Source organism: Hypanus sabinus, chromosome 1, assembly GCF_030144855.1.
Source record: "Hypanus sabinus isolate sHypSab1 chromosome 1, sHypSab1.hap1, whole genome shotgun sequence".
Lineage (NCBI taxonomy): Eukaryota > Metazoa > Chordata > Chondrichthyes > Myliobatiformes > Dasyatidae > Hypanus > Hypanus sabinus.
In genome coordinates, this window is record NC_082706.1 from 7,460,819 (window position 1) to 7,474,808 (window position 13,990).

Sequence of the window (13,990 nt, forward strand, 5' to 3'; positions counted from 1 at the left end):
CTATTTTCTCCATTAGTTTCTGTTCTTTAAGAATTCTTTAATTCTTTAAGAATTGTCCCAAATTAACTGATGGCCTAACTAATGGCACTGTATATATAAAATACTGATATTGATATACTAATTTTATATTCTATCATATGTAATAGCTGCAAATATTTTATATTTAATAATATATAATATAAATATATCTAATATACAGTATGAATATATACATATTTTTCAGGGTTTGTCTTCTTTTGCAAATTGGTTGGTTGTCAGCCTTTATGTATATTTTTTCATGCAGGAAAATGAATCTCAGGGTTTATATAGTGACATACGTGTACTTTAATAATAAACTTTACATTGACTTTGACTTTGAACAGACAGTTCTCAGATAATTAAAGCACTCTGTGCTTTCCCATGAACTTTCTCAAAGCTGGTCGAATGCAGGATCAATCTCCTTTACTCTCTGTCTCTCATTAAGCAAAGTCAACTTTTTTGTCGTGTTCACAAGCCTGTGTGTGCACAGGTGCAATGAAAAACTTGCAGCAACATCACAGCATCAGATAAACAGCGCTCGCAAGAAAACATTAATCAAACAAATTATACAACAGGGAAAAAAATTGCAGTTAGAACAAAAGGTAGTCCACTGTAGCACATGATCAAAACACTCATAGTGTTGTGAAACTTCGATTCAAAGTCAAAATAATTTTATTATTAAAGTACATATATGTTACCACTTACAAACCTGAGATTAATTTTTCTGCAGGCATACTCAGCAAATCCATAAAAAAGTAACTATAACAGGATCAATGAAAGATCACCCAACTAGGGTGTTCAACAAGAATGCAAAAGACAATAAACTGTACAAATTCTAGTGTAAATAAATAAGCAATAAATATCGAGAACATGAGATGAAGAGTCCTTGAAAGTGAGTGAAAGTGGGAACATTTCAATGATGGGTCAAGCAAAGATAAGTGAAGTTATCCTCTTGTGTTCAGGAGCCTGAAGTTTGAGGAGTAGTAACTGTTCCTGAACCTGGTGGTGAGTCCTGAAGCTCCTGTACCTTGTACCTGATGGCAGCAGTGATAAAAAAGCACGATCTGGGTGGTGGAGATCCCTGATAATGGATCTGCTTTTCTACAACAATGCTTCATGTGGATGTGCTTAATGGTTGGGTGGGATTTACCCATGATGTACTGGGCCGAATCCACTACTGTTTGTCGGATTTCTCGTTCAGAGGTAGACAGTAGATTTTTCCGTACCAGGCTGTGATGCAATCAGTCAATATACTTTCCACTACAACCTATGGAAGTTTGTCAAAGTTTTAGATGCCATGCTGAACCTCCGCAAACCCCAAAGGAAGTAGAGGCACTGCCGAGCTTTCCTCGCTAGTGCATTTACACGCTGGGACCAGGACAGATCCTCTGAAATAGTAACACCCAGGAATTTAAAGTTGCTACCCGTCCCCTCCTCTGATCCTCTGATGTGGACTGGCTCATGGTCTTCCGGTTTCTCTGTCCTGAAGTCTACGGTCAGTTCCTTGGCCTTGCTGACATTGAGGGTTCAAGAACTGAATGGCTGAAGGCTTGGAAGTTGTTCTTGAACCTGGTGGTGTTGAGCTTCAGGCTTCTGTACCTCCTGCCTGGTGGTAGCTGCAAGAAGATGGCATGGCCTGGATGTTGGAGATCCTTGATGATAGACATTGCCTTTTTGAGGCACCGCCTCCTTTAGCGGACTATCAAGGACTAGATAGTGAATAGACTCTCTCTATATGGTTCTGTCAGTCACTATTAGCACTATTGTCTATAAACAATGTAATGACCCCCCCCCCCCTTTAACTCCACCATGGACAGTCCCAAGCCCAGCTGTAAAAGGAGAAGGGACCAGCAACCCATCCCGTATAAACCCAGAGATACAGAAACACCAAAAGAAGCTCCAAGGACCTCATCCCTTGGTGAGGAAGGAGATACCAAGAAGATGAGCTACACCTGGAGACAATGTGAACGACTGACCCAGGACAGAGGACTCTGATGAGCTACTGCCGGTGGCCTATGCCCCAGCAGGGGCAATGGGGCTTAATTAAGTAAGAAGTGTCCCCCACTCCCATGATGGCTACGCACAAAGGCAAGCACATCACTATGGAGTAATATTCTCTTCCATGCTGGGCAGGTATCCTGGGATTTGGGGTTGTAGAGGTTGCGAAGTTGCTGACTGTTACAGACATTCTGCTGTGAAACTGACACCGGGCATGTGTGGTTTCACTTGGAAACCCGAATGTTGCCGACTCAGCATCTGCCACTGTAAACAAGCTTCTCCGTTGGAATCAGACTGATATCCCCTCAAAATATTTACAAACCAGCGCCACTGCAGAGATCTCTCTCCACTGTCCCATTGAACACGGCAGCCTCAGCCTTACATGGATCAAGTAGAAAGTAAAATTTTCTCATTAAACACTCTGGGATATTCAAGTTAGAAACAGCATCAAATACCTTCTGTGTTATCCTACCAAACATTCCGCCAACAGATATAGCTCTGATTATAGAGTCATAGAACACTACAGCACAGAAACAGGCCCTTCAGCCCATCTAGTCTCTGCTGAACTATTATTTTGCCTAGTCCCGTACCCTCCCTACCCCTCCCATCCATGTATCTGCCCAAACTTCTCCGAAATACCGCAGTGAAGCTGAATGCACCACTTCTGCTGGGAGCTCCTTCCACACCCTCAACAGACTCTGAGTGAAGATGTCCCCTTAAACATTTCACCTTTCACCTTTAACCCATCTATAGCTGGCAAAGGAGGGTTGCCTGGATTGGTGGAGTTTGGTTATGGAGAGAGGTCAGCCTATCAGTATAATAGTTACATGTACATCACATCACTGAGGATCTACCCTGAAGCCAACGTATTGATGTACCTACAAAGAAGGCACGAAGCACCAGCATTTCATTAAGGGTTTGAGGAGATTTGGTATGTCACCTAAAACCTTTGCAAATTTCTACAGACGTACCGTGGAGAGCATTCTGACTGGATGCATCATGGTCTGGTATGGGCAGTGGTGGGGGGGGGGGTGTTACTGCACGGGATCGAAATAAGCTGCATGAAGTTGTGAACTCAGTCAGCCCACTAGCCTCCCCAACATCCAGGATGATGCATCAAAAAGTTGGCATCCATCAGTAAGAACCCCCATCACCCAGGAAGTGCCTTGTCCTCATTGTTACCATCAGGGAGGAGGTACAGGAGCCTGAAGACACACACTCAGCGATTCAGGAACCGTTTCTTCCCCTCTGTCATCTGTCATCCGATCTCTGAATGGACACTGAACCCATGAACACTACCTCACTACTTTTTTATTTCAATTTTTGCACTACTTATTTAACTATTTATATATATACATACATACACACACACTCACTTTAAGTCTTGTTTTTTTCTCTATTATTAAGTATTGCGATGTAATGCTGCTGCATAGAAACAAATTTCATGACGTATGCCGGTGGTGGTGGCATCCGTTAGTCGTGCGAGACCAAGGATCTGTGCCTGGAATGGTTTCCAGGGTGCAGGCCTGGGCAAGGTTGTATGGAAGACTGGCAGTTGCCCATTCAGCAGGCCTCCCCTCTCCACGCCACCGATGCGTCGGACTGCCTTAGGGACTCCAGCTCTGGATTCGTCCTCGGGGTTTACTCCCGAAGCCTTTCCCATGAGTGGGTATGGCCGCAAGGCAGCGGAGGTTTGAGATCAGAGTTTTCCTTCTCTTAGATGGACTGCCTTCCCAGGCTGACGAGCTCCATCTACCCGATGGAGTAGATGCTGGTGGTAATTAAACCTGATTCTGAAATTGTGTTTTATAGGATTGTTTTTATATTTATAGCCATTGTGCTCTTTATGCCTATCTTGTGTTTTAAACTGTACTGGATCCAGAGTAACAATCACTTTGCTCTCTGTTATCTTCATGTTCTAAAAAACAACAATAAATAATCTTGAATCTTGAGATGGGATAGGCTGGTCCTATGTTCCCTGGAGCGGAGGAGAGAGGTACGGCCTGTGTGTAAGATTATGAGAGGCACAGACAGGGAGTAGCTGGTCAAACATTTTAACCCATGGTAGGGAGGAAACAAAAGCAAAAGGGCCTTGGTTTAAGGTGAGTGGAAGATGTGAGGGGACAGTGTTTCTCTGTAGAGAGAGTGGTTGATATCCACAACTCACTGCCAGACGAGGCAGTGGAGTCAGATGCAGTCACTACATTTAACAGTTGTTAAGTAGGCACGGTGTGGTCTAATGGGGTTAGTGTGTATGGGAGAAGTGGCCAGCATGGATGGGATAGGCCGAAAGGCCTGTGTGCCTCTGACTATTACAATAGGTTTATTATTGTCACATGTACCGGGATACCGTGAAAATCTCGACTTGCAAGCTGCTCATCCAGTGTGTGATACTATAATAGCCCCAGTGACCCAGGTTCAGTTCCTGCCACTGGAACGTGTACGCTCTCCCTGTGACGGCGAGGGCTTCCTCCCACATCCCACAGATGTACAGGTCAGTCGGTGAATTGGTCACCGGGGCGGTGCAGGCTCGTTGTGCCGGAAGGGCCTGTCACTGCGCCGTATCTCAAAGTAAGTAATTGAAGCAGGACAGTGAAGCAAAGCGCAGACCTGCTGCCCGGTGACGTGCAACGGCTGCAGAGGAAGTGCAGTGCAGGCGAACAATGAGGTGTACTGAGGTCAAGAGTCCGCCTTATCATCCCAGGGAGCAGTGCTCCTGGCGCGAAGCTGCCGGGGTCGTCTATTGTGCCCCGCGCTCCCGGTGCAGCCTCCGCACTGGTGAGACGAGTTGTAAATTGGGGTGGGGGGATCCACTTTGTCCAGCACTTCCACACCGTCTGCCAAAAGTGGCCAAACATTTTAATTCCCATTCCAACAAGTTGGTGCGTGGCCTCTTGTGCCAAGATGAGGCCACCCTCAGGGTTGAGGAGCAACATCTTCTATTCCATTTGGGCAGCCTCCAACCTCATCACATGAATATCAATTTCTCATTCTGGTAAAACAATATTTTCCCTCCCCCTCCCCTCTTTTTCTATTCCCTACACTGGCCTCTTACCTTTTCTCATCTACCTATCACCTCCCCTTGGGTCCTCTCCTCCTTCCCTTTCTCCTATGATCCACTCTCCTCTCCGATCCGATTCTTTCCTCTCCAGCCCGTTACCTTTCCCACCCACCTGGCTTCACCTTCCAGCTATCCTCCTTCCCCTCTCCACACCTTTTCATTCTGGCATCTTTCCGCTTCCTTTCCAGTCACGAAGAAGGGTCTCGGCCCAAAACATTGACTGTTTATTCATTTCCGTAGATGCTGCCTGGCCTGCTGGGTTCCTCCGGCACTTCGTGCATGTTGCCAACCATTTAATAGTCTTATAAGAGTGGAATAGAAGCTGTCCTCAAGCCTTGGGGTATGTTTCTTCTGCACAATGGGAGAGGGGAGAGAATGAATATTCCATGGATTAGGTACTTTCGGCTACACTATCCAATCAAAGCTGCTTAGAGTAGGTAAAGCATTGCTATGATTCTCTTTTCCATCAGACACTCCCAGGGACTGGGCAATAGAGTTACATGGACAACTGCCCCTACACCTCCTCCCTCACCATCACTCAGGGCCCCAGACAGATGAGGCAGGTCTGTGGAAGTCATCTACTGTATCCGATGGTCCTGGTGTAGCCTCCTCTACATCAGTGAGATGTACTTCAGGGTCCATTCCGTCGAGCACCTTCATTTCATCCGCCACCAAAGGCAGGTGACCAGCCTTTTCAATTCTACTTCTCATTCCCGTTCTCACATGGTGGTCTATGGTCTCCTCTACTGCCACAATGAGGCCTTCCTCTGATTGGAGGGGCAAAACCTCATATTCTGTCTCAATAGCCTCCAACCTGATGGCATGAACATTAACTTCTGTAACTTCCGATAACTTTTCCCCCCTTCCCCCTTTGCTCTCTTTTTCCATTCCCCATTCTGGCTCCCCTCTCAGCCTTTTCCTTCCACCCAGCACCTCCCTCTGGTGGCCTCACTTTTCCCTTTCCCCCATGGTCCATTAGATTCCTTCTTCTTCAGCCCTTTACCTCTTCCACCTCTCACCTCTCAGCTTCTCTCTGCACCCGCCTCTCCCGCCAGCCCATCTTCCCCCGCACCTGCTTTTACCTGTCCTCCTCCCCCACTTGCTGCCCACCTTCTTATTCTGGCTTCTTCCCCCTTCCTTTCCGGTCCTGAAATGTCAACTGTTTATTCCCCTCCATAGATGCTGCCTGACCTGCTGAGCTCCTCCAGCATTTTGTGTGTGTTTCTTGGGATTTCCAGTGTCTGCAGAATCTCCTGACCTCCAGAGTTAAAGCTCCCTCTACACTCCTCTCTAACACTTGAGTGGTGTCACAGAAGGATCCACTGCAGACTACAGCCTCTTTTCAGCAGCTCCTTGTGCAAGAGGAAATATTTCCTTCTGCTCGCTCCTTCTCCCGTCTGATCATCGTCCAGTGAACGCAGGGACTGTGGGGACAGTGTCTAATTTCTGAGTGTCTATGAGGCTGGCTTGAATCTTTGCTGAAAGCCTCCACACTCACTGTGAGCTTTCTGCATGTAGTGTAGGAGAGAAATCCCTTGGTCCTGTGTGCTTGCTGGGCCTTGGGCTGACGGTTTCATACATAACCTTCTGTATGAACGGGTTTGAGATTAAGCGAGGTGTTAACCGAGCAGAACGAGGGAGTTTGTCAGAACCTATGTACGTGCCAGCGTGGTGCTCATTTGTGAGGCTGACATCAGGAATCCCCTCAGGAGACAGATGTTGGCACCTCTGTTGTGATGTTAGCTGGTTCACATTCAGGTACATTTATTTATAAGTAAATCAAAGCGTACAGTGAAATGTGTTGTTTGCGTTAAGGTTGTGCTGGGGGCTGCCCACAGGCGTCGCCACACACTCTGATGCCAAAGTAATATGCCCACCAGGTTCAGCAGAATGCACAGGCATTGGCACCAGCTTACCCGCCATCAAAGACATACAGTACCTATAAAAAGTATTCACCACCCACCCCCGAAAGTTTTAACTTTTTATTGTTTTACAACATTGAATCACAGTGGATGTAATCTGGCTTTTTCACACTGATCAACAAAAAACGAATCTTTTGTGTCAAGGTGAAAACAGATCTCTGAAAGGTGATCTAAGTTAATTACAAGTATAAAACACAAAATAATTGATTCCATAAGTATTCATCCCCTTTGATATGACACACCAAATCATCACCGGTGCAGCCAATTGGTTTTAGAAGTCACATAAATGGAGATGTGTTTTTGGAGACCAGTGTGCAGTCAAGGTGTTTCAAATGATTGTAGTAAAAATACACCTGTATCTGGAAGGTACAACTGTCGGTGAGCCAGTATCCTGGCAAAAACTACACCATAGGACTCCAAGCAACTCATCGAAAAGGTTATTGAAAAGCACAAGTCAGGAGATGGATACAAGAAAATTTCCAAGTCACTGGAATATCCCTTGGGGTACAGTTAAGTCAGTCATAAAGAAATGGAAAGAATATGGCACAGCAGTAAATCAGCCTAGAGCAGGCTGTTCTCAAAAACTGAGTGACCGTGCAAGAAGGGGATGAGTGAGGGAGGCCACCAAGAGACCCATGACAACTCTGCAGGAGTTACAAGCTTCAGTGGCTGAGATAGAAAAGACTGCACATTCAACAACTGATATTTGGGTGCTTCACCAGTCATACCTTAATGACAGAGTAGCAAAGAGAAAAATAGAAAAAAATACTCACATGAAATCTCAGCTTGAATTTGCCAGAAGACAAGTTGGAGATTCTGGAGTCATACAGAAGAAGTTTCTATGATTTTAATGAACCAAATTTGAGCTTTTTGGCCATCAGACTAAACATTATGTTTGACGTAAGCCAAACACTGCACATTATCAAAAACACACCATCCCGATGGTGAAGCACGGTGGAGACTGCATCATGCTGTGGGGATGCTTCACTGCAGCAGGCCCTGGAAGGCTTGTGAAGGCAGAGGGTAAAATGAATGCAGCAAAATACAGGGAAATCCTGGAGGAAAACCTGATGCAGTCTGTAAGAGAACTGTGACTTGGGAGAAGATTTGTTTTCCAGCAAGACAATGACTCCAAGCATAAAGCCAAAACTACACAGGAATGGCTTAAAAACAACAAAGTTAATGATCTGGAGTGGCCAAGTCAGAGTCCAGACCTCAATCCAATTGAGAGTTTGTGGCTGAACTTGAAAAGAACTGTTCACTCATGATCCCCATGCAATCTGACAGAGCCTGAGCAGTTTTGTAAAGAAGAATGGGGAAAAGTTGCAGTGTCCAGATGTGCAAAGCTGATAGAGACCTATCCACACAGACTCAAGGCTGTAATTGCTACCAAAGGTGCATCTACTGAGAATCAGAATCAGGTTTATTATCACCGGCATGTGACATAAAATTTGTTAACTTAGCAGCAGCAGTTCAATGCAATACATAATCTAGAAGATAATAAAAAACTATTAATAAAACAAAAATAATAATAATAAGTGAGTAAATCAATTACAGTATATGTATATTGAATAGATTTTTTTAAATGTGCAAAAAACAGAAATACTGTGTATTAAAAAAAGTGAGGTAGTGTCCAAAGATTCAATGTCCATTTAGGAATCAGATGGCAAAGGGAAAGAAGCTGTTCCTGAATCACTGAGTGTGTGCCTTCAGGCTTCTGTATCTCCTACCTGATGGTAACAATGAGAAAAGGGCATGTCCTGGGTGCTGGGGGTCCTTAATAATGGACGCTGACTTTCTGAGACACCGCTCCCTGAAGATGTCCTGAATGCTTTGTGGGCTGGTGCCCAAGATGGAGCTGACTAGGTTTACAACCTTCTGCAGCTTCTTTCAGTCCTGTGCAGTATCCCCCCCCCCCCCCCCATACCAGGCAGTGATGCAGCCTGTCAGAATGCTCTCCACAGCACATCCATTGAAGTGACTTGAAGGTGTTGAGTCTTTTTCTGTTGATCAGTGTCAAAAAAGCCAAATTAAATCCACTGTGATTCAATGTTGAAAAACAATAAAACATGAAAACTTCCGGGGGGGGGGGGAATAATATTTTTATAGTCATTGTATATACAAAAAGGGGCCGGAAAAGGGCCAGTAACATCGTGAAAGAATCCCATGGACTGTTTGTCCCACTCCCATCAGGGAGGGGGCTACGTAGCGTCATGTCAGGGCCACCAGACTCAAAAAACAACAGGAGTGAATCTGCAAATGCTGGAAATAAATAAAAACACAGAATGCTGGCAGAACTCAGCAGGCCAGACAGCACCTATGGGAGGAGGTAGTGACGACGTTTCGGGCCGAAACCCTTCATCAGGAGTGAAGTAACATGGGATGGTCGAGGGGGGATAAGAAGTGGGAGGAGGGATGAAGTAGAGAGCTGGGAAGTGATAGGCCGGAGGGAAATGGGCTAGGGGGAAGGTGGAGAATTACGGGAAATAAAAAAGAAAGAAAGGTAGGGCTGGGGGAGATTATATTGAGGGGGAGAAAATTATAGATAGGGATGGGGTAAGGTGGGGCAGGGGTATCAACGGAGGTCAGTGAGTCGGATGTTCATGCCGGCAGGTAGGAGGCTACCTAGGCGGGAGATAAGGTATTGCTCCATCGACCTGCGTGTGGTCTCATCTTGACGGTAGAGGAGGCCGTGGACAGACATATCGGAGTGGGAGTGGTCTGTGGAATTGACATACTGGCAGATAGGAGGCTGCCTAGGCTGGAGAAAAAACAATTACTTTTTCCAAGCAGCAAGGCTTTTCAACACCTCAAAACTCAGAGTTCAATATAACAAGATAATACTGAGATAAAGAGTCCTTAAAGTGAGGTAGTTGATTGTGGGAAACATCTCAATGCATGGACAGGCGAGTGTAGCTATCCCCTTGATGGTTGAGGGGTAGTAACTGTTATTGAACCGGGTGGTGTGAGTCCTGAGGCTCCTGTACCTGATGGCAGCAGAGAGAAGGGAGCATGACCTGGATGGTGAAGATCTCTGATGATGGATGCTGCTTTCCTACAACAGCATTTCATGTAGATGTGCTCGATGGTTGGGAGGGCATTACCTGTGATGTAGTGGGCCAAATCCAGTATATTTTGTAGGGTTTTCCATTCAAAGGCATTGGTGTTTCCATACCATTCCATGATGCAGCCAGCCAATACACTCTCCACTACACACCTGCAGAAGTTTTTCCAAGTTTTAGATGTCATGCCGAATCTCAGCAGACTCTTAAGGAAGTCAAGGTTCTGCTATGCTTTCTTCACAATTACACCTACATGCTGGGTCCAGGACAGACCGTCTGAAATAGTAACACCCAAGAATTTAAAGTTCCACCCACAAACACCCCCCCCCCCCCCCGCCGCATTGCAATCACCACTACTTCATCATTTCCTGTCTGAGTCCCCATCTTTACAGACACACCAGTATCTCGCGTCACTTTATAGACATACAATCAGTCGACATATGTAAGCTGCCTTATGAATTTATATTTATTGTGTTATTATTATTGTGTTATTTTGGATTTTATTGGGTTTTATTGGGTTTCTTTGTGCTGCATCAGACCCGGAGTAACAATTATTTCATTCTCCTTTCCAGCTGTGTGCTGGAAATAATGTTAGAACCATATAACCATATAAACAGTATATTAAACAATCTTTAACAAAAGACAAAAGTTAGTAAGGATGAAATAGTTCCACTGGTCAGGAGCCCAATGAACAGAGGGCACGAGAAAACGTCGGGATTTCTTGTATTTATTGTGAACGCCGGTAACAAAATGAATCTCAGTGTTGTATATGGAGACGTATATGTACTTTGATGTTAAATTTAACTTGCACTTTGAACTTTGCACACCTGGATTTCACAAGATGATTCACATTCAGATTCAGATTTATTTATCACACGTAAATTGAAGCATACAGTGAGACCATTGTTTGCATTAACGAGCAACGCAAGCTGGGGATTTGCGGGGGACACCACACGTTCCTGCACCAGCACAGTGCAGTATGCCCTGCATGACTGTATATGATCTCCATGTTCCTGCCACTGGGGACCCTTGGCATGTATGCAGACTGAGGTCTCTCTGTTGCTCGGATTGCCCAGGGTCCTGCCACTCTCTGTGTCCGTGCCAGCCTTGCTTGCAAGGTGCACCACCTCACAGTCCTCGGGATTTTGTTTTTGGAGATGGTTGAGAAAATCTCGTTAAAAGAGGAGTCGAGCAATCAGTTAGTAAACTTAGGGAAGGGTGGTCACCTCGGGTCAGCTGTGGTCTTGCGTCATGGGACAGCACGGGGGGGGCTGAATGGCCACCACCAGACCCACATCCCTGTGTCCTTAAAGTAGCAACTCCTTTGTAAGTGTGGGGAATCCTTAAAGTGTCTCTGGCGGTGTGTGTGTGTGAGTGTGTGTGTGTGTGTGTGTGTGTGTGTGAGAGAGAGAGAGAGAGAGAGAGAGAGAGAGTGTGTGTTTATTTATATTGAATCATCCCGCCAGTGTGTCTGTGGTGTCCGCGGTGTAGCTGTAGCGATTCTCCAGAAAAGCCCCACCGGCATTTTTCATCGCCGCTTCTCGGCGGTTAAAGTGAAACTCAAAGAGTTCGGTTGCAAAGCCGGAGAGAGGAGCGACCTCGTCCCGACAGAGGAGCTGAGGTAAGCCTCTGGACACCCTTCAGGTCGCCATGGTAATTCCATTACCAAAATCAATGCGGAGGCTCTCAATGGCAGCGCAGGGGCTGGGACCTACACCCACTTTCCAGTGCTCCCTCCCCTGCGGACTGATGCCAAAGGCTGTCCCTCCAGCCGGCGGCAGAGAGAGCACGATGTGGCAACCTCTCGGCCCCTCTCTCGCTGCTCTCCGCTGACCGCGTCCCGCAGGAGCCTGGTCCCTGGGACACACTCTCTCACACACACCCACACACACACCCCACACCAGCCGGGCCCCAGCGAGTGGGGAGCTCGCCACACCATGGAGTTTATTGCGGTGGCGGTGGTGATCGTCCTCTTCATCGGAGTTCTCAAGCAGTTTGGAATTCTGGAGCCTATGTCTGTGGAAGGTACTTTGATAAGAATTGGAGCTGGGGGCGTGTGAGACGCAGGTGGGAAACCCCCGCTTGGGATTTATTATTGACAGCACCCCAACAGTAAAACTCGGAGCTCTGGGCTCTCCATCCAGGCCGCCAAGAACAGGCCAGCTGAGGCTGGCCCATATCGTAGGAGGTGAGGTAGGACGAGGGGCGGTGGTGAGGGGGGTGCTTGGTGGGTCTCATCTATTGGGGCAGAAACCTTTCCCACGTTCAGTCGTCATCGCCTCGACACCCCCAATTCCGATCTGCCGAGTATGCGCCCCGAAGCAATAGGATTCCGCTAAATCTGCGATGGGCTAGTATGGGCGCGAGGGGCCGATAGGTCGCCGTACCTTTCCAGTCAGCGTTCCGCCTACCTACACTTTGGGCCCATTTGTAGATTGTGGGTCTGGAGAGCAGCCGGTGGGCATCCACAGCTCCCGGGACGGGTGCGAGGGGAGGCGAGGGAGGGAGCAAGTTTTGTGAAGCCGGCGGGGTGGGAGACCATGGGACCGGCGGAGATCGCCCTGAATTGGGTTTCCCGACGCACCGGGAGACGGGACATTGAAGGGTTCTGCCGCAGCTTCACCCATTCCCCTGCAGAGCTCCGGGAACTTCCCCCTGCCTGAGGGGGTGAGGTAGAAACCCAGGGCATTGTGTGCGCCAAGCCGAGGCGCGGCCATCCCCTGCGCCAAAGCTGAATGGATCTCTCCGGCTGCCCACTCCTTCTCTCCAGAGACCCGACGGGAGGGATCTCTTCCCGGCCCAGGGATGAGACGTAACCGTGTGGAGGAGGTCGGAAGGAAGGGGGTGTGGTGCGGGCGGTCGGCGACCCACAGCGGGACACCCCCTTTCCCGCACGGCCAGCTAGTCGCCACGGGGGGCCGTCTGGGTCTGGGGCCGGCGAGAGGCGGGGGCAGCCGCTCAGAAGGTGGCGAGAGTGTGGAACAAGTTACCGGTGGAAGTGGTGGATGCGGGTTGGATTACAACATTTAAGAGAAGTTTGGATAAGTTCATGGATGGGAAGGGTATGGAGGGCTATGGTCCATCAATGGGACTAGGCAGAATAAACTGTTAGAGGGGCTGAATGGCCCGTTTCTGAGCTGCTGTTCTCTATAACTCTATCGTTCTATTATTCTGGTACCTTACCTCCATACCCATAACCCATCCTGATCCTTAACCCAATTCAAAAGTTCTCTACCCCTTCATTACAGCCCCTAATCCTGTCTTGTTCTTGGCTGTACTGTCCTCAACCTACAGAGCGTGTAACTTAACCCTGCCTTAAAACTGCTCTACCCTCACACTACCCCATCCTCTTACCCCCATCGAATCCATAACCAGTCAGATTGGGATTTCACATTTCGTTATTACACGTACAATACTGTGTAAAAGTCTTAGGCGCGTATATATACCTAAGACTTTGGCACAGTATTGTATCCGCTGCTGTCTGTAAGGAGTTTGTACGTTCTCCCCGTGACTGAGTGGGTTTTCCCTCTGGTGCTCCAGCTTCCTCCCACAGTCCAAAGATGTACCACTTGGTAAATTACCGGGTCATTGTAAATTGTCTGGTGATTACCCTAGGATTAAATCGGAGGTTTTGCTGGGCGGTGTGGCTCGAAGGGCCAAGGGGACTATTCCGCACTGTATCTCAATAAAGGGATAAATATTGGTTAAAATAGGAAGGTGGCTGGGAAACAGAAATAAGAGCACTTCACTTGGTATTAGCTCAGATGTGTTATGTGCTATTTGGTAACTGGAAAGATATAAGAACATAACTAGGAGCAGGAATCGGCCATCTTGCCCGCTGAGCCTGCTCCGCCGTTCAATAAGATCATGGCTGATCTGGCCATGGACTCATCTCCACCTACCTGCCTTTTCCTCATAACCCTTAATTC

General features: G+C 47.3%; 1 protein-coding gene across 4 annotated transcripts in view; it reads left to right on the top strand.

Annotated features, from left to right (window-relative positions):
• The first annotated feature begins 11,462 nt into the window (after positions 1-11,462).
• The window catches only part of LOC132390980 (calsenilin-like), a 77,601-nt gene continuing 75,073 nt past the window's right edge, over positions 11,463-13,990 (top strand). For 2 of the 4 annotated variants that reach the window (XM_059963543.1, XM_059963570.1), the window contains exon 1: positions 11,755-12,086. Coding sequence is in view for 1 of the 4 variants with exons in the window: in XM_059963570.1 (XP_059819553.1) it covers positions 11,999-12,086 (88 nt within the window). In the remaining 3 variants the exon portion in view is untranslated. The other 2 variants (XM_059963563.1, XM_059963553.1) reach the window with 2 other exon arrangements.